The sequence below is a fragment of the Mesoplodon mirus genome, assembly GCF_964341445.2.
Source record: "Mesoplodon mirus genome assembly, chromosome: 2".
Lineage (NCBI taxonomy): Eukaryota > Metazoa > Chordata > Mammalia > Artiodactyla > Ziphiidae > Mesoplodon > Mesoplodon mirus.
This window is the reverse complement of record NC_138977.1, coordinates 125,399,630-125,420,307: the sequence shown is the minus strand read 5'-3', so window position 1 is coordinate 125,420,307 and position 20,678 is coordinate 125,399,630. Positions and strand designations below refer to the sequence as shown.

General features: G+C 59.3%; 1 protein-coding gene across 4 annotated transcripts in view; it reads right to left on the bottom strand.

Annotated features, from left to right (window-relative positions):
- Positions 1–4,549: 4,549 nt before the first annotated feature.
- Positions 4,550–20,678, bottom strand: part of HTT (huntingtin) — a 138,443-nt gene continuing 122,314 nt past the window's right edge. For 3 of the 4 annotated variants that reach the window (XM_082611065.1, XM_082611067.1, XM_082611068.1), the window contains 16 exons: positions 19,619–19,806; positions 17,859–17,985; positions 16,493–16,593; positions 15,393–15,547; positions 14,894–15,033; positions 14,417–14,499; positions 13,807–13,937; positions 13,569–13,698; positions 11,779–11,934; positions 9,292–9,482; positions 8,908–9,022; positions 8,556–8,769; positions 8,138–8,243; positions 6,362–6,524; positions 6,041–6,201; positions 4,550–5,280 (listed from right to left, as the gene is read on the bottom strand). In XM_082611065.1, the coding sequence (XP_082467191.1) occupies positions 5,067–5,280; positions 6,041–6,201; positions 6,362–6,524; positions 8,138–8,243; positions 8,556–8,769; positions 8,908–9,022; positions 9,292–9,482; positions 11,779–11,934; positions 13,569–13,698; positions 13,807–13,937; positions 14,417–14,499; positions 14,894–15,033; positions 15,393–15,547; positions 16,493–16,593; positions 17,859–17,985; positions 19,619–19,806 (2,375 nt within the window). In that variant the 3' untranslated portion in view covers positions 4,550–5,066. The remainder of the gene's footprint in view (positions 5,281–6,040; positions 6,202–6,361; positions 6,525–8,137; positions 8,244–8,555; positions 8,770–8,907; positions 9,023–9,291; positions 9,483–11,778; positions 11,935–13,568; positions 13,699–13,806; positions 13,938–14,416; positions 14,500–14,893; positions 15,034–15,392; positions 15,548–16,492; positions 16,594–17,858; positions 17,986–19,618; positions 19,807–20,678) is intronic. The other variant, XM_082611066.1, reaches the window with a different exon arrangement.

Sequence of the window (20,678 nt, the reverse complement as noted above, 5' to 3'; positions counted from 1 at the left end):
GAGAAGCCAGGCTGTTGAGGTCCCCAAGCTCGTGGAAACTGCAGGACACCCTCATGGTTTCCCAAGAGCCCTGGTGACCCCACAAAGCAGGCCCACCCTGTGCCCACAGGCCCCGGGCCCTGGCAGAATGCCCCATCCGGCGGTGCCTGGGTCCATGGCCAGGCTACCCTGAGGGGTGAGGCTGGGCCAGGCACCCCCAGACCCAGAAGGGCTCTCAGGTGTCAGGTCAGGAAGCAAGTGCTTCCTCTGAAGACAAGAGGGGTCTTGCCCTTTACCGAGGGCACCTGTGCACGGTGGCTGGAGGGTGAGCGGGGGACATGCCGTCACTTCTTTCCAGGGGATCTGGGGATTTCCTTTCTGGAAACAACAGGTGGACCAGGTGTGCCGGCCAGGGTCTGGCTGCCTCGCCTGGACCAGGGAGGGGCGGGTAGAGCTTAGGCAGCTCTGAAGGGTGAGCTGAAGGGGCCCTGGAGGTGTGTCGCAGAGAAGACACACCTGTGGAGGCGACATGACCTTCCCAAACGCGTAGAGCAACTCAGGTGGAAACGAACCTGTGCGGCCCGTCCACGAGGCCCAGCAGCCAAACGCTCTCCAAGCAGCTTCCTGCCAACACTGCCCGCACCTGCGGCGCCTGCACACATCCAGACACTGTCTGCAGGCGTGTGCGGTCACACGGCCGTGACCACAGGCAGGGGCCAGTCCACCCGTGCTCGGCTGTCTCTCGGGGCACCCACCACGGTCGGGCTCAGGGCCGCCCACTTCCCAGAACTGGGGGAACTTCAGCAGACATTGTGAAGCAGCTGCCCAGGGCAGCCCACAGCCCAGGGTCTCTGTGTTTGCAGGTTGGTGGGCAATCACCAGCACCCCGAGATGACTGTGACACTCACTACTGGGGATCCCGGGGGCTGGGAAGGACGGTGCCCACTCAGCTGAGTGGAGAAGACTTCCAGGAGGAGCTAGCATTTCAGGCGGGAAGAACTCACCAGCTCAAATGGACAGGGCAGCATCGCCTCACACTGTTGCCCAGGAGCACAGGAGCCAATGGCCAATGAGGCGGAAGGGGCAGCTGGACCATGAGGGGCTCGAAAGTCAGGTCGTGGCCCCCGAGTAAGCCCCCCAGAACCTGTGCCAGCCCTGACCGCCCCTCCAGGGTAGGGCTCCGGGCGAAACCCCACGGCCCCTGGGAGATTCCACCAGAACCGCTGCAGCCTTCACGGCCTCGTGTGCCGGCAGGAGGCCCCCTGCGAGGTGGCCCGCGGGTTGCCTCCTCAGCCCCGCACGGCCAGCCACCCGGACCGGCTGCCCCCGACCGAGGCACTGGGCTCGTGCTGGTGTGGCAGCAACGTCTGCCTTCCCACCGCGGGGTCTAGGCTCTCCACAAGCAAAGCAGGCCTCACCCAGCAAGTTATCGCTTAATTCTTTTCTTTTAATTCATAAGTACAATGTTTGTAGCAGTTTAAAAAATTAAAAGGTACATCTCACGTCAGACCTCCCTTTCCTCTCGCAGACAGTCACGTCTGGGCCAGGCTCTGGGCCAGGCTCTGGGCCAGGCTCTGGGACGCACCCATCACAGCCCTGCTGGTGCCCAGCATGGCAGGGACGGCGGGGACAGTGGCGGCGGCGCAGCATGAGCTCAAACCCCTGCCGATGGCCACTCCGCCATGGCTCAAGGCAGCAAGTACGGGCAGGTGGCCCCACTGAGCTCAGAGCCCAACCACCTTCGGCAGGTCCACGACGGCCACAATCCTCCAGGGCCAGGGGTCACCCTGCAGTGACTGTCTGGGGCCAGATGCTCCCACAAGCACTCGAGGGAAGTGGGTTGCTTCAGCTGCTTTAGAAAGTGCCAGGCACTGGGGAAGAGTGCCCCTGAACCCTCCAGGCCCCTTCCGGTTGTCACCAACATCTGAGCGGCCCCTCCCTGCTGAGCACATGCCCAGGCCCGTGGTCCCCTCCTCGCAGGTGCACCCCGAGCTCCCCAGCGAGCCTTGGTGGCCTTCGGGGTGGTTTTCGCATCCCCGCCTGTTGCTCCAGCGGGCAGAACAGCCGAGTCTCACCCTGGCCAGGAGCTACATTTTCGGCCACAGAGCAGGGGGACAAAAGCCAAAGTGAGGCCACGTGCCAGGAAGAGACATTATCAAGATGGAACCGAGTCCACACCTGCAAACCACAGACAACTGGCCCACGCCACGCGGCCCCGGAGGAGTTTCCCTGCGACACGGCCGAGCGCAGCTCTGTGAACCCGTGCCGACAGGGGCTCCCCTCGGCTCCATGGATGAGCCGCCCGCGCCCCAGGGCTGGGCAGTGACGCCCGGCCACGAAGGGGGTCCTCTGGGGTTCAGGGCCTCCTCTGATGCCACACTGGGGGTGTCTGGAGGCGCCTCAGCGTCTTCTTTCCTCCTGAGAGGATACAGGGCTGCAGGGGTGGGAGAGCCAGCAGTAAAGGGCAGTAGGGGGCTGGAGAGCCCCTGCCTGGCTCAGGGGGCCGCCCGGGAGGCACGGCTCCGAGAAGGTGCGCAAGCGCATCGCCCACCAGCCCTACCCTGGTTTCACTCAAGTCTTTCCTGTGTCACCAGCAGGAAAACCACCCCCCCCCCAAAAAAAAAACAGAAAACAAACCTGACGATCAAATCAACGATACTTTTCAACACAATTTGGATCGGCAGTATGACTGGTGCTCGCCGTAGACTTTCAGGAACTTGGTAAAGTCAGTCCCTTCTGCAGAGAGCTGACAAGGGGGACTATTTTCTCCGTGGGATTTTAATGACCCCATGCAGCCAACTCCACAGGGCAGGTCTAAGGAAGGTTGGCTTCTACAGAGAACTGACGGCCATTCTTAGCGGCCTCGCCTGTCTGTGTCTTGATGAATATAGATACAAACACAGTACACACATACTCATCCACGGGTAAAGAGATTTCACTCATAAACTCATATCCATTTCGGGGGCACACTGGCAAGTCTTTGGGATGGCACCTAGGGCCAGAGCTGGGCTCAAGCCCCCTCATTAAGCACTGGCTGTTACATGTCACGTGGTGACAAGGAGGACCCACCAAACTCAGCTGAGCCTGGTGCTGACTCCTAAGGGGAACGGTTCCCAGTTTTACATTCACAGTGCTATTTCTAACAAGCGTAAACATCTAAGCAGGGACGTCAGCCTGTGATGCGTCCATCTCGGAGCTGCTGAAATAACGTGGGAGTCCAAAGTGAAAAGGGAGAGAGAGCGGTGACTTTCTCAATTCTTGTTCAGAGTCAGGAGTTCCTCCCCAAGGTCCTACTTGGACCTCTGACCCATTTCTACTGTTCACGCCCTGGCCGGGCGAGGCCTCTGCCGGGCGCTGGTGGGGCAGGCAGGAAAAGCCAAGGGCTGCTCTGAGGAGGGGCTTCCACAGCCTCCCCTGGCCGCACACTCTGACCCCAGCCGGCCTCAAACCCGGCAGCTCTGGGGGTGGGAGCGGCCTGGGTCTGCGCCCGCAGCTGTGTGTGCTGTGGTGAGACATCACACAGACAGATGTGAGGGTAGCTAACCGTGCACCGAAGGACCCCTCCCCTTGGCAGACTCTGGAAGTCAGCTTCACAGTCATCTCCACTTGCCAGTGAAACACCCAAAACCTGACTGCACTTGAGCTCATGACCAAACTGGCCAGCATGATGGTGACCAAATGACTGGCTGCCTCTGGGGACCTGAAGAGCCCCACCCGTAAGCGCTCCACCAGCCCCTGGCCAAGGGCACTCGACTGTCCACGCCTCGTGTGCATTTGATGATGTGGCTGCTTTGGGCCCAGAAACAGCTGGTCCAGGGGCTGGGGCCTGGGGTAGAAGTGGCAGCCCTGGCTGGCCTCATTCCTGCCCCACCACTGGTCCAGTGGGCACAGATCCGCACCCTCCTGTGCTGAAAGGAGGCCCCGCGGATGGACTGAAAGGGAGTCGAGGAGGTGCTTGGGCCCTTCTCAAACAGTTGCCAGGACTCCAAGCTTTGCTCTTGACCAAGAGGGGCGCAGACAACTAACGCTGTTACACCCTTGGGGCTGCCAGGCCAGGCGAGCATCTGGGCCCCACTGTGTAGGAGGGACACGGGGGACTCGGATCCCAACACCCATCGGCCAGCCCCTGGGTAGAGCGCAGCCCCGGTCAGGACAGGAGCGGGGGGACGACAGTGTTGGTCAGGACAGAGGCTGCTCGTGGCCAGGCGGGCCGGCCTGGTCAGCTAAGTGCCCAGGAGCCACCCGTCACCGGTGGGAGAGCCTTGAGAGCTGTCTGTGCCCCAGAGCTGACTGCCCACGACCAGGACAGCCACGGGGGAACCTTCCCAACTCGTAAGGGGTCAGGGGGAACTCCCGGTCAGACATCAGCACGCCAACACCTCCCTAAACTCTAACTAAACTTGAATGCACAAAAAAGGGCGGCGTGTCGGGGCACTAGGGCTTGGGCGAGAGGAACGCCAGAGTAAGGTCTCGTGGAGGGAGAGGGAGGGGCTCCTGTCGACCTCCTCGGGAGGCCGTGACATGCAGCACAGACTCAGCAACGCACAGACTGTACACGGGCATAGAAAGGTACCTTAAAATTAATCTCTTTACTGATATAATTAAACTTTAAATCCTGAGAAGAAAACAGACAGGGAAGAACGGCGCGGGCCGTCGTGCTCCCAGCCACCCCACCCTGCCCAGGCCCGACGCCAGCGCGGCACGCAGGCCTCCGGGAGCCAGCGAGACCCCAGGACCCCGTGCCTCACTGGGGAGATGTGGGCGGTGCTCTGGGAGGCCCGTGGTGTCACCTCCCGCCTGCGGGACAGCAGAGGGGCTAACGGCCGACCTGCGAGAGCCGAGGCAGGAGCAGCTGGGACCCGGTGACAGCGAACAGGCCGCAGGCGAGGAAGTACACACCGGGCGACTGGCATTTAACGCTAGCTCTAGCACGGGGGGTCAGCAACGGCTGCTCTTGCCCCTTGCAAGGACTCAGGCTCAACCCCAAAGATTCCTGCATACGTTCCCTGCACGCGGTGAGGCCGAGCCGCGCGGTGCAGGCGGGGCCCCGAGTCCTGGCGCCACCTCGCCTCTGCCCGCGTGGGCGCTCAGGACATGGCGACCTTGTGGACGTTCCGCAAACAAGCCAGCAGGCGGTGATACGGGTTTCCTGGCACCGCGACCACCTCGAACACAGACTGGAAGGCCCTGCGGTCGAGCTCCTCCTCTATCTGGTGTCTGTAGAAGTCCGCGGCTACCAGGCAGAAGAGGTGCACGTCCACGTGCTCCAGCTTGCCCATCCTGCTCACGACGTGGGGAAGGCTGGCAGGGCGGTTAAGGGTGCAAGGCTGCAAGTGTGGGGGGACCTGCCTCCCGTCCTCCCCAGGAACCCCTGTCCCGACACAGGCCTGCCAACGACCCGGGAGCGCCGAGTGCCAAGCCAAGCCAAGCCGCGGACGGGGTGGAGGCGGCAGCTGCCTCCCACCTTGGCTCTGGGAAGCCAGAGCCCCCCGCGGAGGGCGCTCCTCTGGGCAGCACCTACCTGGCCCGGCACCCATGCACCGAGGGCAGAACCAAGCTGCCCTCCCGGGCCGCTGACAGCGCCAGCACGGCTGTCTGCTCTGCGGTCTGTCTTTTGGGGCGGCTGACAGGAGGGGAACGTCCCTTTGGCAGGCAGCATCTTGGGGGTGGGAACTGGATCTTCACTTAAGCTTTTACCCAACAGAGTGATAGAGGCACGTGACAAAGAATAACGAGAAGCAGCACGAGGGACACACCCAGCTGCACAGGCCCAGGAGCGGGCGGGAGGAGCTCTTTGCGGGGCCGCCCCACCCCCCCACACTCCACAGAGCAACACCCCGGCCCCGCCCCTCCTGCTCGGCGTGGGGAACACACGGTTTTCTGTCTCCTTGTCCACGGCTTACTCTCTTGGGGCTTAAGGTAAACAACACCTTGACACCTGGGCTTCCTGCAGAGCTTAGGTTTCCAAAACCTTAACACAAACGTCAGCCTGGATGTTGATGGAAGTGCTGCCCCTGTGGGTGCTACGTCCCGCGGGGCCCCAGGACCCAGGGAAGGATACATTGCCGAAACCCACGGGCTGGTGGAAGCGCTGACAAAGAAGCAGGAGAGGCTCCACATGGCCATGGCAACTGGGGTCCTCTGTGTGAAGTTGGAGAGGGACAGCATGACCCAGTCCCGGACCATGGATGACTGCCCTGTGCTGTGCAGAGTCTGGAACACCTGCAAGGGCGGAGAGCCCCGGGGGGCCACCCTGTCAACACCAGCTTCGGGGAAAGAGCGGTGCCTGGCTTCAAGGGGAGGAACTGGCAAGTCCCCGGGGCTGGCATGTTCAGAGGGTAGCAGGCACCTGGTCTGGGGCTCCCCTGCACTGGGCCCTCACCTGGTATACTACGGTGGCCATGAACTGTGGGTACGGTTGCTGGTTGGACAGAAACTCTCCAATGACCTTGTTCATGACGTCCTGGGGCGGGAAGAAGTCATCTAGAAACTGGGGGAGGATCCGCGCCACCACTCTGGCTTCACAGGGAAACCCCTTCCTGATCCTGCAGGGAGGAGACACGGATCAGAGCCCCGACCTGCCCAGGGCTCCCCACCTGCGCGGGGGCCCCCAAGCCAAAAAGGGGTCCTGAAGTACCAAGCAGAAATGGTTGGGGCAGTGGCATTATGGGGGAATTAAGTCAGTCGTAACAGAACTGCGTCCTCGTTAGGGCCTGCCCTCACCAGTGTCCACACGCTCCTGGAACCTATTGGCGTCTTGGCCAGGCTCCCTTCTCTCTCGCCTGTCCCTGGTGCCCTCCTGCCACCTCCCCTCAACACACCCTCAGCGGGCATCTTGGGCAGCGTCCTTCCAGGTGCCAGCTGGGAAGGCGGCCAGCAGGCTACTCATGCTACCGTACCGTTAGCACACACCGTTGGCCCTCCGTATCCATGGGTTCCGCACCCGAATTTCAATCGCGGTTGGCTGGATGAAGGCAGAGCCCGAGGATACAGAGGCAGATTGTACTTCACTATTTTATACCAGGGACTTGAGCATCAGCAGAGTTTGGAATCCGTGGGGGGTCCCAGAACCAATCCCCGTGGATACCAAGAGACGACTGTACATAAAAGCTATGTGTGACTGAAAAGCACCAGAAGGGACCCAGAAACTGGCCCAGGCGCGCCTGACCCACCTGCCTGCGGACGCCAGCCGCTACCCAGCATGGGCGACACTCACAACTGAAAGTCAGCTTTGTCAAGCCACTGTCCCCCCGCGTGTCTGGAGGGTGGTCAGGCTGAACGCCGGCACTGCACTGGCTGAAGTGTTTATTCCACCAGCAGGCATGGGAACGCAAGCCCCATGTGGGCAGGGGCCTGAGCGTGGGCGCCTCTGCCCACCGTGGAGGGGCCCAATGAATGTGAGGGAAGAATGACTGTAAACGCTTTCAATGCTCAACGTGAAAACAGCCCACGCGCTCAGCTTCCCACAACCCCTCACCTGGCCAGAGCAGACGGACAAAGTCCTGCTAAGTGTGCTCTTGTGAAACCCCAAATGGCCTCCTGCTGACCGAGCTGACCAGACCTGCAAGGCTGAGTGGTGCAGAGTCGGCTGCCCCAAGGCCATAGACACAGCACGTCACCTGGACCAGGAGGCCTGGGGCAAAGCCGGACGAGGCCCCTCACCCATTCTGCAGGACTGCAAATTGAGCCAGTCCTGGACACAAGGGCACACACGTCTGGGGCAGGCTCTCAAAGATGTCTGTCATTTAAGTCTGTACCACGGTCTACTGAAGCCTCCTGAGCCACTGCTAATGTGGCTCCAAGACTCCTCTCACAAGGCAGCAGGTCTGACCGCCAGTCCCATTACTGACCAGGGCTGCACGCCCAGTCTCATTACAGGCCCTCCCAACACCACCACATGGCCGGCACTGCCCCTCGCCTTCAGCAGACACGCCAGCACTGGGGACAGCCTTGGAGCCAGTCGAGTCCAAACCCGGGTGCTGGGGTCCTAGGACTGCTGGCTGGAGCAGAGCCCGAGGGCAGCGCGAGCACACTCAGGGCACAGGCAGGAAGCAGGCAGCCCCCAGCGGCGGGCTGAGAGCAGAGCGGGTGTGTAGGAAGCAGCAGCTCCCTGCTAAAGCTCCAGGGCAGGGCAGGGCAGGGCGGGCTCCATTCTTACCTGTCAAAAAGAACAGACACACGCTCCATGGCCACAATCACTGACTCGCTGTCAGGGGCGGCAGGGCTGGGGTCTGAGGTTCTGCCTGGACTGATTTTCTCCTTTCCTGAAACAAAGCCGTTCAGTTCTTTTCATTTGTAAAACTGGACAGGCTCTGTAAATAGGGCCTGGAACTCACACAGGAGTTTACTAAACCCCTAGAGATGATCTGAGACCAGGTGGCAGGAGCCCCCAGCACCCCAGGGCCCAGCCCAGCCATACAGGGCCCAGGGGTCTGTCTGCAGACCCTCTCCCAGGCGGGGTTCCGACACCTGCACAGCTCTGCAACCTTGAGAACTGGAGGGGCCTGTGGTCTGCGTCCTGTGCATCCGGAGCTCGGCGGCACTGACCCGCCGGGCACAGGTGGCCCCCTGCTCACCTGTGTACATACAGGTGAGCATCAGGCCCAGGGCCGCCATGGCGCGGTGCGGGCTGTGCACGCTCACTCTGTCCACGCTCAGCTTGACCAGGGACTCTGCGTCCAGCCGGGAGAGCTGCTCGGAGAGCAGGAGGCGCTCCAGGCCCCTCAGGACACAGTGGTAAACGATGGATGGGGTGGACTCCTCGCTTCCAGACAGCATCACCCCACACATCTGGACAGGAAGGAAGACCTCCCAGTCAAAGAGCCACATCTGGCCTCCTGTCGCTCATGCTACTTCCCCCAAAAGAAAACAACCAAGGGCCCACTGCACAGGTCCAAGAGCACGGAGCCCACGCCCATTCCCGCTCACCTGTATTATGGATGCCGAGAACTCTGGCCCGACGTCCAGGGGGTAGTTCTCAATCAGGTAGAAGGCCGTGGCACACATCACCAGCACGTGCTGCTGGCTGTGGATGTTCACGCAGCTGAGAACGAGACAAGGGCCAAGCTCAGCCACGCATGGTGGCTACTCCCACCTGATGGCACGTGGTGTCCTCCTGCCTCAGTGACCTCAGCCACTGTCCCTGTGAGAAGGGTGGCCGCCTGGGTTCCTGCTGACCCCTGCCCATGATACGGCCGGGGTCTGATATACGCTTTGAAATGTGCAACATCACTTCTCACAGCCCCCCACCTCTGGTCAGACAGAAGCCCTGGAGGGAGACAGCAGCAGGAGGTCCTGGCCGCTGCCACTCACTGGGCTATGCCTTTGAGGTTGGAGAGGAGATAGTCGCTGATGACCGGGATGAGCTGCTTTGCGGTGTCGTCTAGGAGGTCACACTCCAGCACGTAGAGGACGCCATGCAGGGCTCCGATCTTGCTGGGCAGGTGGCTGCTCCTGAGCGTGCTCTCCAGCAGCCGGCTGACCGGCTCCGCCACAGCCTTGTCCTAGGGCGCAGCACACGCGGAGGCTAGCCTCACAGAGCCGGGGGGGGCGCCGAGAGAGGCTGGCCTCACGATGCGGTCGGGCCGCTGTGCAGAACAGAGCCCTCTGCGAGGCCTGTGTGCGGGGCTGGCCCCGGGCTGGCATCCGGGAGCTGGGGTGTTGGGATGGGGTACTCCCTGGGCCTACCCTGCTGTGTCTGTGCTGACACCCTTCACCCCTCCCCGGGGCTGGAGTTCAGTGTGTGCCCAGCAGAGGGGCCTGCGGAGCCTGCGGGCCTGCAATGAGAGCCCCGGTTCTGAGTCTCTGACGAGCTTCCCTGGGGACAGCATGTTGCTGGGGGGTGGAGTGCGGCCCGCGTGACTCCACGGGATGGGGTTCTGGAAGCTGGCGCCTGTTTCCTCTGGACCTCGCCCCCAGGCCCTCTCCCTTCAGTGGTTCTGCTTCACAGCCCTTCACTGTGATGGATCAGAGCCCTGAGTGTATGTGAGCCCTGCGTGTCCTCCTGGTGTGGCCTTGGGGACCCGCACAGTAGCCTATGCTAACTTGTATGAAAATGGTCTTAGTTTCCCTCAGCAGCCTAAGCAGGATGGAGAGAGGTAGGAACCTGAACACTCAGCACCACACTCTGCACTTCAGATTGGCTTTTTATCAGAGAAGAAGACACCTTCACAAGGCAGAGATGGCGACCACTGCTTTTCACAGACCACCTTGCCCAGACACAGGCAGCCTCCGCTGGCCGAGGACCTTGTCTCGCTCTGCAAAAGCCACAGAGGCTGCCCGGCCTGGCAGCACCCCCGGAACTGTCCTGTGGCCCCGGAGGAGGTGACACTGCTGAGACTCCTACCCCTCCTGCCCGCACCCAGGGCCGCCACCACCACAAGGACCCGCTGCAGGGCACCGCTTCCACCATACTGGGCAACGGGAACACCAGTGCTGCACGGGGGCGCAGGGGCACAGGCCACGATGTGCAGAGAGACAGCGACCTGAGGGAAACTGCGCTGCCCTTCACACCGGGCCGGGAGTCCGCGTCCCGTGCCATCCTGCCTAAGCCTCTTCCTGAAAACCACGATCACTCGTTCCGTTTACTGACAACGCAACATTCACCTCAGGGATCTAGGCCAGAGCACAAACACAATTACCATGAAAACAGACCCAGCAGTTGAAACTCCGGCAAGGACAAAAGGACCGCTTCAAGCCTGGCTGCACATACCTCCCTCTCCACACCCAGAGGGCCGACACTTGGAAGAGCTGTCTGCTCAGTGGAAAGCCAACGGACTCATTGTTTCTGTTCCCTGGACGGTGGCCCCAGGACCGAAGGCCACCCAGGATGAATGGTACCTGCTCTGGGCCTTGGCTCGGAGGGACAAATTCAACGGGGGAACAGTCAGGAAGGAGGGGATGGTCAGGGCTCCGTTCGTAGACCCCAGCTCACACCCCACGTCTGCCCCGTCCTGTGCGACCTGGAGCAAGTCAGCAACCCCCTGCCTCGGCATCCCTGGGAGCAGGTGGGATCATGGTGGCCCCACCTCCACCAGCCTGTACACAGGGTGTGTGGGGCGCGAGGGGGAGCTCCGCAAATGGCAGCGCAGTCAGGACAGACAACATGGGTGTGGGACGTGGGAGAGGCACCTGGGTGCCACCTCGCCCCTCGCCACTCGCCGATGGGCCCAAATGCCTGGCTCACGGCGGCCACCCCTGCGTTTGTTCAGGGAATGGGTCTCTATTCTAGCATAGAGCTGGATTCCAGGAGACATCTGAGTAAGAAACAGCAGTGACCGGCTGATGCCACGTGGCCTGGAGTCACGCTATTTGCCTCCAACGGCAGGGCTGGTATTTTAACATGCTCTAAGAAATGGCAGGGCCCGCGGTCAGTACTTCCTGTGTCTGTACTGCGTGGTGATGTGGCCACAGAAGGTGGCGAGTCCCGATCAGCTAGAGGCACAGCTACGAGGCTCAGGAGAAGGCCTGCCCGGGCCCTGGGCTCAGAACAGAGCACAGGATCCAGCTCCGGGGGTGGGAGTGCAGGGTCACCGAGACAAACGGCCCCGGGAGGAGGCCCTGAGGACCGGGAGCACGGGGGCTGCAGCACACGGGGATGGAGAGTGGGGCGCTGTGGGCCGCAGGTGACCGTCCAGGAGGAGCCAGCTCCGCTGCCCCCACTAGCACAGCCGAGCCCATCCGGGGCCAGGCACCGGGATAACCTGAGGGACCAGGGGACAGGAGCCCCAGCCGAGGCTCACCCAGCACCACACACTCCACAGCGACGCGCGCCAAGGCCCCGCGCCGCCTCCCACTCACCATCCCGAGGACAGCGGCCGCCTTGCAGGTGGCGGGTACCAGGTACTGTTGGAGAATCTCGTCTTCCGACGGGTGCACCCTCCGCAGCTCTGTCAGCGTCAGGTACATCGTCTCAAACTGGCTGCGCTCCGTAAACAAGTCTGAGACCACGAGGAGCTGGCGACGGGACATTCGGGCAGGAAGGGGCGAGTTACACTATGGGAAGTGCGCGGCGCGGGACTTCACAGGAGCCCTGACCGGGAAAAGCAACCAACAACACCTGGAAACCTAAACTACACTGTAACCCTGTGCCCGCACGTCCTCCTAGGGCCTGTACGCACACACTGCTGCCGTGTGGGAACCCGCACCCAGGCCGCCGCCAGCAAATGGCTACCCAAAGCCCCGGAACGGAGAAATGGGTGATCATTTCGGAAATTAATGCTTTGGCGATGATTCTTTTTGTCTCCCTGAAACGTTCAGGGTTCACATTAAGTCTAAAAACAAACTTTGATTAGGCATGAAGGCCCTTTTTCTTTAGGAGTGTGAGGGAAGGCTGGGGTTGGCCCTTTCTCAGAGGCCCCAGGCGAGCTGAACCAACAAGCCAGCAGGACACTCAGCAAGTCATCTAAAAGAGCACTTCTTAGGTGAGCCTCTCAGGGCCACAAGGTCAAAACTATTTTCCTAAAAATGCTAAGACCCTACTTGCCTTTCTCTCCTGTGCTCTCCCAACTGTACAGTGGTATTTTCTAGAAATTACTTAATATTGACAGACTGAATGCAGAGGAGATACAAGAGTCTTGGCTGTGCCATGCGGCATGTGGGATCTTAATTCCCTGACTAGGGATCGAACCCTCATTCCCTGCAGTGGAAGCGTGGAGTCTTAACTACTGGACCACCAGGGAAGTCCCCCCAGGGGACTTCTAATGAGCCAGACATTAAAGAGATTTGCAAAAGTGTACAAAAACTGATTTAAAAAATTTATTTTAAAATAGAAATTGTTATCCTTATTATTTTTAAATGGATAACTTTTTAAAATTTAAGATCTTTAGCAGTACTTAAACTTGTTGACTTTTTTGAAAAAATCAATTTGTAACTTACATTACAAATTATAAATGAGGTTCTTAAAAATCTCAACTTGACCAGATATGAAACAATTTAGAAAACTTTAAAGGAGTATTGAGAATAACAGACTTGAAAAAAAAAAAAAGTTTGTCATTACCTAAAAGAGACATCTTTCGGTAAAAATAATAAAAACCCTGTGCTGCACAGGTAACAAGACGGTTCCAGTAACTGGGCATCTCTCCTTGCTGGATGGCTAACCTGGGTGACGTAGAGAAGCCAGCACTGAATAAGTAACTTTTAAACCTTCTCAGATGTGACTTCCAATACTGCAAGCATGGATGGATGTCACTGACAGACACCAACGCTCCTTGGGATCCCCACCAATCTCAAGGATGCAAAGAAATCCCCCAGCCAACATCTGGAGAACAACTGCTCTAAATTGGTGCTTCTCAAGCACCAGTCGGTGGTTGGGTGATCAGTGGGTTGGTGGTCAGGGGACCCTCTGTCACAAGCCCCCGAGGAGACAACATGGACAAGGACGGTGACCCTTCAGACCTTACAGTTAACGTGCCGTCCCCACGACACTCCCACTGGACTGATGGGTGTCAATGCCAGGGACTGGACCAGCGGGAACCGCTCCTTCACTGGCTCCAGAAGTACTACATCCTCCACCTGTGTCTACGCATCCCCGCACAGGTGCCCAGAGACCGGGAACCCCGGGCGGGGGTCGGGGGGGTAGGCAAACTCACCGACCGCACCACCTCACTGATCAGGATGACGGGGGTCCTCCTGGCTGAACTTGACGGCAGGATCCAGCGACTGTACAACTCGAGCAAAAACTGCGAACAGGAATGGATGTCGACTCCAGCCCGGTGTTTCCTGCAATTTCCCAACAGAGATGAGAGGTTCATTTCCAGAGGCACCCCAGAAAGTCAAGTGACTAATCAGAGCTCTCCGAGCTCCTGAACACAGAAGGCAGACAGGAACCTGGCGCTGACTGGAGACGTGGGCGGGGACGACGGCGCGGGGGCCTCAGCCTCCTCCTCCTCCTCCTCGGCCCACTCCTCCTCTCTCAGGGGCGTGATGCTGTTCCCCAGCCACACGGAGCGGATGGACACCTTCAAGGGGCACAAGACAGGGAGCCGATGCTCAGGGCTGGAGGCAAGGGGCACTGAGCCGCAGGTGCTGCCCAGGGTCCCTGAGGCGAGCAGCTCCCAGCACTCAGCAGGGCTGTTCAGGGAGCTCTGCCTTCAGGACTAAGGGCCTGATGAAGCGCCGGGCGAGAACAGCCGAGGAGAGGGAAGGAAAGAGCCTCTAAGGAAGGACACTTTCGCTCCTAAGGGACATCTGCGTGAAGTCTCGGCACAAAATTGAACCAGAACGTGGGATCTCTTTTCAAAACTTGTCCTCACTGGTAGTCACTTGAGGACCCCGCTTTTCTGAATTACTCGCTTAACAAATCTCCCCACAAATGCAACAGAATGCCATGCTTATGCTGCAGAGGGTGCGGTGGGGAGGAACTTGAGAACCCGGACAGGCCCCCCGGTCCCCACGTGCCCCATGGGGCCTCGCGCTGGACGGAGGCTGGGGGACTGACCTGGCCGAGGCTGTAGCTCGTGCTCCCCAGCTCCCGCTCGGGGTTGGCCTGCAGCAGGAGCTTGTCGTGGCTGATGAGGGCACCTGCGGAGCAAGGGCGCGTGAGTGCCGCCCTCACGGCCGCCAGGAGCTCGGGGGTGTGCTACCCCTTCACAACCCGTTAAGCTGGCAGGGCCAGCGGGGCGATGCTGAATTACCACTTTTTCTCTGTAACAAACCAGCTTCAGACTCTGAACAGGAACCGGTTGTGGGCTGAGGTGTAAAAGCTAAGAGTCAGTAGCCGCGAACGAGGCGACTACCCAGCCGGCAGCCCTCTGGGAGCCCAGCGACAGCTTTGGTGGACGGGCCCTCCTGGGATCCCGCCTTGGCGCCAGGACTGTCCAGCTGTGCCCACCAGCCCAGGGCATGGGCTGACACCCACACTCAACCCATCCTCCCCGCAAGCCCCAGGGACACCCAGCCCTCTCCCCACAGGTACCTGTAGTAGCTGGAGACAGAGAAGGGATGGGGTCCCATGCCTGGTACAAATGATGGGTGGCGATATTCTCCCTCTTTGAAACCATCGCTTGAATTTCCTGCTCTACGATTCCTCTGATGATGCTCAACTTCCTCCCAAACCTCAAGTTCAGAACAAAGGTTATAGAACATCTGGTTCCTCCGAATCTTACAAGTGAAAACCACCAGGCTTCCCCCAGCTTTGCCTCAAGGAAACACAGGCACCTCCAACCCCAGTGCCCACACCCCCTGTGGGCGGTTCCCGTCTGTAGGCCCTGCACAGGTGTTCTGTCAGCTCCTTCGGAATCCGCCCTAAACACTGGACGCCCGAGTCATCAGGCCTCAGCCACCAAGCCACTTTGGATCTGCACCCCCTGCACAGGGTTTTTGTCTTTAATTCTGGCAGCAAAGGAAAGGGCACCCTGGCGCCTCCCTGCTCCCACCGCGGCCATCCCAGGAGACACACGGCTTCTCGGGCGAACCTGGTGTCGAGAGCTTTCAGGGGCTTGTTCCGGGGCTGCTGCTCCAAGCAGCTCACGGCTGGGTTGCCGGCCACGGGCACAGTCATCGCGCTCAGCACCAGGGAGGTGATGGCCTGCACGGCCAGGACGTGGATCTGGGTCCTCTCCGTGTCTTCCTGGAAGGAGAGCCCACGTCACCAAGTCACAACACAGGCAACCACCGCTGCCCCACCTGTGGGCAGAAGCTGCGGGCCGTGGCTGTCCAGCCACGTGGCCTTGAGGGCCGGGGCCCCCGAGTGCGACAGAGGGATGTGCCTTCCCAGCCAGGGTCCTGTTGTGTCTGCGTAAGTTCACCAGAACCCACACACATCTGTGATTTGAGATGAATCTGATGGGTAAATGGCTGCTTTTGAAAGCAAGGTCTCCTACAGGCACAAACCTCCAAATATGAATGACTTTTTAAGAAACTGTCCTTAAATTTCCTCACTGATTTTAGGGACTCTGCATATAACAACCTGTTAGTTCCACACCTGTGAAAGACAACCTTGATGATTTCTGACATATATACTCTTTGAACTGCCATTTCTGGACGTTTAATTCATGTCAGAATTAAAAATGTATCTCATGACTTAGTGTTTCAGGCTTTGCTTTATCTGAACATGCTTTTTATTAATATTAAAGTGACATAATATGCATTAATACCCCAAGAAGCCTGATAAAATTTTCGCAAAACAGTCAAGAGAAATGAACACAGGTACGTATGTGTGGCCTTTATGACGTGCCTTTTCATTTTGATGAAATGTTGCTACACACTGTACCCTGAATATTGAGAAACAAAACTGAAAAATATTTTCAAGAAAGGACGTAATACTACTGACCCTGAAAGGGCAGTGCACTGTGATAAAGGCACTCTGGCCGCGACTCTAGGGTACCCAGACCTTGGGGAGACTCATTCCTGCTCTGGAACACCAGTCATGACATGAGCTGGCTACCTTTAAAAATACGGTGAGACAGAAAAGTAAGAGCTTGCTGCCCTGCCTCTCCCAGCACGCACGGCTCGCGAGCTGCTCTAAGTGCCCGTGTGCCAGCCAGCAGACACCGGCGCCCGCCCGCGGCCTTACTTCGGGGGGGCTCTCCTCTTGCTCCATCACGAGGGGCTGAGTCACCAGGACACCGAGGAGAGTGGCCCACGTTTCCTCAAACTGGGTACGGCTGGTCCACCCTAGAAATGCAAATGTCACTTTAGACAGAGGGTCCCCTGCTGCTCAGACTTTTCGATGCCATGTGGCAGCTGGGCCCTCTGGCTCTCACTGGCCCAGGCGCCACACACAGCCGCTCCCTGGACCCTCATGGCAGCGCTGCGACGCGGCAACACTGCCAGCCGAGCCCAGTGGTGACGACACCGAAGCGCACAGGTCCAAAGGCACACAAGAGGCCAGGCTGAGTTCAGACCAGGTAGCCCGGTGAGAGGCACCCTCTGGAGCCCTGCTGTGTAGATGCAATGAAGTAAAGGGACATCTGAGCAGGCTACACTCAAGTGGGGTCTGAGCCGCTTCTGCCCTGCTCACCAGAGGGCTGGACAGTCCTCCAGAAATCACATCCCCAGACTGAGTACAACACCCCAGACCACAGAACTGCACTTCTGAGTGGGTGAAGGGTGTGCTGTGTGAATTCCACCTCAGTACAGCTGTTAGAAAAGTCAAAGCGCTGGTCCATCTGACCCCACCAAGAACAGTAGGTCAAAAAATAATGTAAAAAAAAAAAGAAAAAGAAAAAAGAATGTAATCCTAGCGGGGGGGTGTTGCTCAAGCCCTCGGGGAAGGCATCTCTGAGGGGCCACCCTCAAGCACCATCGTCACAAGCTGCACTCAAGGTGCTGTTTGATGAACGATTGTTTCGAGGGCTGCGCTAACGTCCCCACCCGTGACCTTGGAGGTGGAGGAGGCCATGTCACTTGTATTAGGGCTACAAGTGACAAGAATGGGGGTGTTGAGGACAGGAAAACCCAAAGGTTAAAATGACCTGCCCCACACTACACAAAGCCCAGTGTTGTCCACCTAAGCCTACTTCCCCCGCCTCTACCGCTGGCTCCATCTCGCCCAGGCTGCTGGTTCTGCATCCGAGAAAAGGGGCATCAGTGACGACACAGGCAGCACTGAGAGGAAATCACTGCTGTCCTTCAGCTTAGGTGCTATACAAAGGCTGAATCTGGCTTAGCATCATCAATTACTAGGGTACCCTTCCTGACCTGAAACACGCCTGACACATGAAAATTTGGCATTAAACTCACACACACACACACAAACTTGGATCAAACTTTTCACCGTGACAGCTTTGTGAACATTACAGAACGTATTCACAATTATGTTATGCCTTAACTCTTTTGTGGAATAAAAGGAGAAGATGGGTCCCACTACTGCAGCCCTGGCTCCCCCAGGGCAGGCACGTGACGACATGTAACCACGCCGGAGGGGAGACTCGGACTACCTAGCGTATTGATGCGGTAGATGAACTCTTTGAAGACTTCCTTTTCCTGGAGGAACTCCACGGGGATCTCGGGGAACACGGTGCCAAAATCCCCTCCTGGTTTGGGTGACCATCCGAGTTTCCACACCTGAGAGGATGAAAGAGACATAGTCTCCCGAGTCAAGTCAGGATGGCTGAACTGCGGGGGAGCCAGGAAACACGCTTTCTCTAGGCACAGCTTCCTGGCGGACCACCTCTTCCTGAGCGCAGACACGGTGGAGGGAGGGCCCTGGGCGCCGGTGCCGCGGGGGCTCCCAGACCTGCCCAGGGCCGCCTGCGCAGGTGCCCCCAACCCTTAGAGGCTGGCAGGAGCACGTGAGGTTCGGCCGCACTCAGCAATATTTACCGCGAGCAGGCACGACAAGAGCCACGCCAGCCGTCTGTAAACTCCGTCAAGTCCAGCTCTGTCGTCTGGTGCTGCCACGCACACCAGAGGGGCCGAGGCTGCCCCGGCAGCAGGAGCCCAGATCCCAATCGGCTGAGCCGACCCCCTTGGAGGACACAGGCCGCCGGCGGCCAGAGCTCGCACTCTGGATCCCCGAAGCCAGCCACGTGGGCCTCGAGGAGGTGGCCGGCTGGCCCCCGCAGCCCCAGCGCCCACTGGCCTCTGGAAGACGCCCTCTCTCAGCCTCTCACCTGCTCCCCGAACCCTCCTGCACGTCCCGTGGGAGGGTCGTGGAGCCGCGTGGGTTCAAGCCCATGCTCGCGGAGTTTCATCTATGGCGTGCGTGGTCTGGGCGGCTCTTCCCACGTCCGGGCCAGCCATCGAAGCCTCTGGACTGTGCCCGCCTGCATCGGCTCCCCGCTCCCACCCAAAGGTGAGCCGTCTCGACACCTGCAGCAATGGCCCAAGCACGGCGCTCGGGCTGAGACCCACACCTGACTCCCCAGCTCTCCCCACCCTGGGGTGCCGGGTTTCGCCAACGCCTACAACTCCCAGTTTCCACGGCGACCCCAGGACAGCACGTCACTGGGCTTTTCCCCAGAAAGAGCTCCCACAGCGAAAGCCTCTGCACCCTCGGTGTCGCGGCGCACCACGGCCTTGGTGCAGCCGCTGCGCAACCTTGCACGCACAGAGGCTGAGCCCCACCAGCGGGCACGCACCCTTCCAGGCAGCAACAAGCGCCTGCCTCTCGGTCCCAGCCCATCTCCCCCTGCCGGCTCCAGCCCGTGGATGCCAGCCCATCGCCCCACCTCTCCCTCCAGCAGGTATGAGGGCAGCAGCACAGCCTCCTGCGGCCCGCGGCCCGCCCACCCAGGCCCCTCTGTGATGTGGAGCCGGGTCCCATTGACGACGCCCACCTGAACCTGGTTCCGAAGCCAGCTTTAAAAGAGCAGAGGAGCTGCCGCTGTGTCATACCCCCGAGCTGCCCCCGAGGGTGACCACCTAAAGGGAAACGCTCACTCCAGGAGGCGTAATTTCTGCTCTCCCATTCGACAGATGAGTCTGAGGACCTTGGAATCACATCCAGCATCGTGGGAGAAAAAAAATCTCATTTCGTCATGTGATGATGCCCCACCCCATTTCAGAGCATTTCTACTCATGACTGAGCCACATCACGCCCGAGGAAACCAGCCCGGTGTCGCGAATGCAACCAAGGAAAGCTCTGGCCACCGCAAGTGGGCATCTGAGCGGTTTCGCGCTCTCAGAGCCCCGAGCCTGGGGCCCGCCTGTGCGTCCCCATCACCTGGGTCTTGTGCAAAGGGAGGGACAGACTCACCAGGGGCGGGACACGTGTGTAGCTGTTGACGAGGGGCAGGCGGGCCAGGCTGACGACGATGTTCTTGAGCACGGGCGTGAGGAACGCAGGGGCGCTGCTGTTCCTTTTATGACCCAAGGCCAGCACCAACGGCAGTGCCTCCACCATCTCGGCCACCATCCCACAGGCTGCAGTGACATACTGAGGGTCTAAACAGGCACCGTGGGTGACAGAGGACCATTCTGTCAAAACACACCCCAAACCCACCACCCCTCCCCCTGACCTTCCCACCCTCGCAGATAGCAGGCACAGCCCCACTGCCGGCCACGCCCACCAGAAACGTGAGACTCTAGGCGGTCGCTGAAGGCCTACAGATCTCACCTCCTCCACATCCATCTAAACAAGCAGTCCTCTCCACATCTGTCAAGACTGGCACAAACACCTGGAACCTGGTCCCAGTCTCCCACCCATCCTGCATGTGCAGCCAGCTGACACCCAGGAGGAGGCTGCAGCCCTTCCCCAGGGCTTTGGCTTTCTCTGGCTCTCCCAGGACCCTGTGCTCACTCGCTCCTAGGCTGGCGTGTAGAGACCCACACTGTAACCCTCAGTTCACCGTTTCCCCAAGATTAGGGGCTCTGGTGGCTGGTGGAGGGATTCTAATGGGCTGCCGAGTCCCACCCGAGAAATCCTGAGACAGAATGCTGAGGAAAACCCCATGTGCTGAGGGTTTAAGAACCACTACACCTCGAGGGCAGGGGCACATTCTTCCTCACTTTGAGTCTGGCATAGAGTATGTGCCAGAAAATTATTTGCCAAGTTCATAAATGTCTAGGGTTGTGGATGGATACTATCCACCGTCCATGAGATTCAACAGTCTAGGCAACTTCTTCATAGAGAGAAGGAATGACTAGTGGACTTAAGGAATCGAGCCCTGAACTAAGAGAAACAAGGGTGACTTTAATACAGTTTCCGGGACCATCTTTAAGAGGTACCATCCTACTGAGGTGATAAAGAAAGCGAGCTTCCTCCTCTGGCCAGGATGAAATTAACCAGCCTAAATGGGGCCATGGAGAATGAGCAC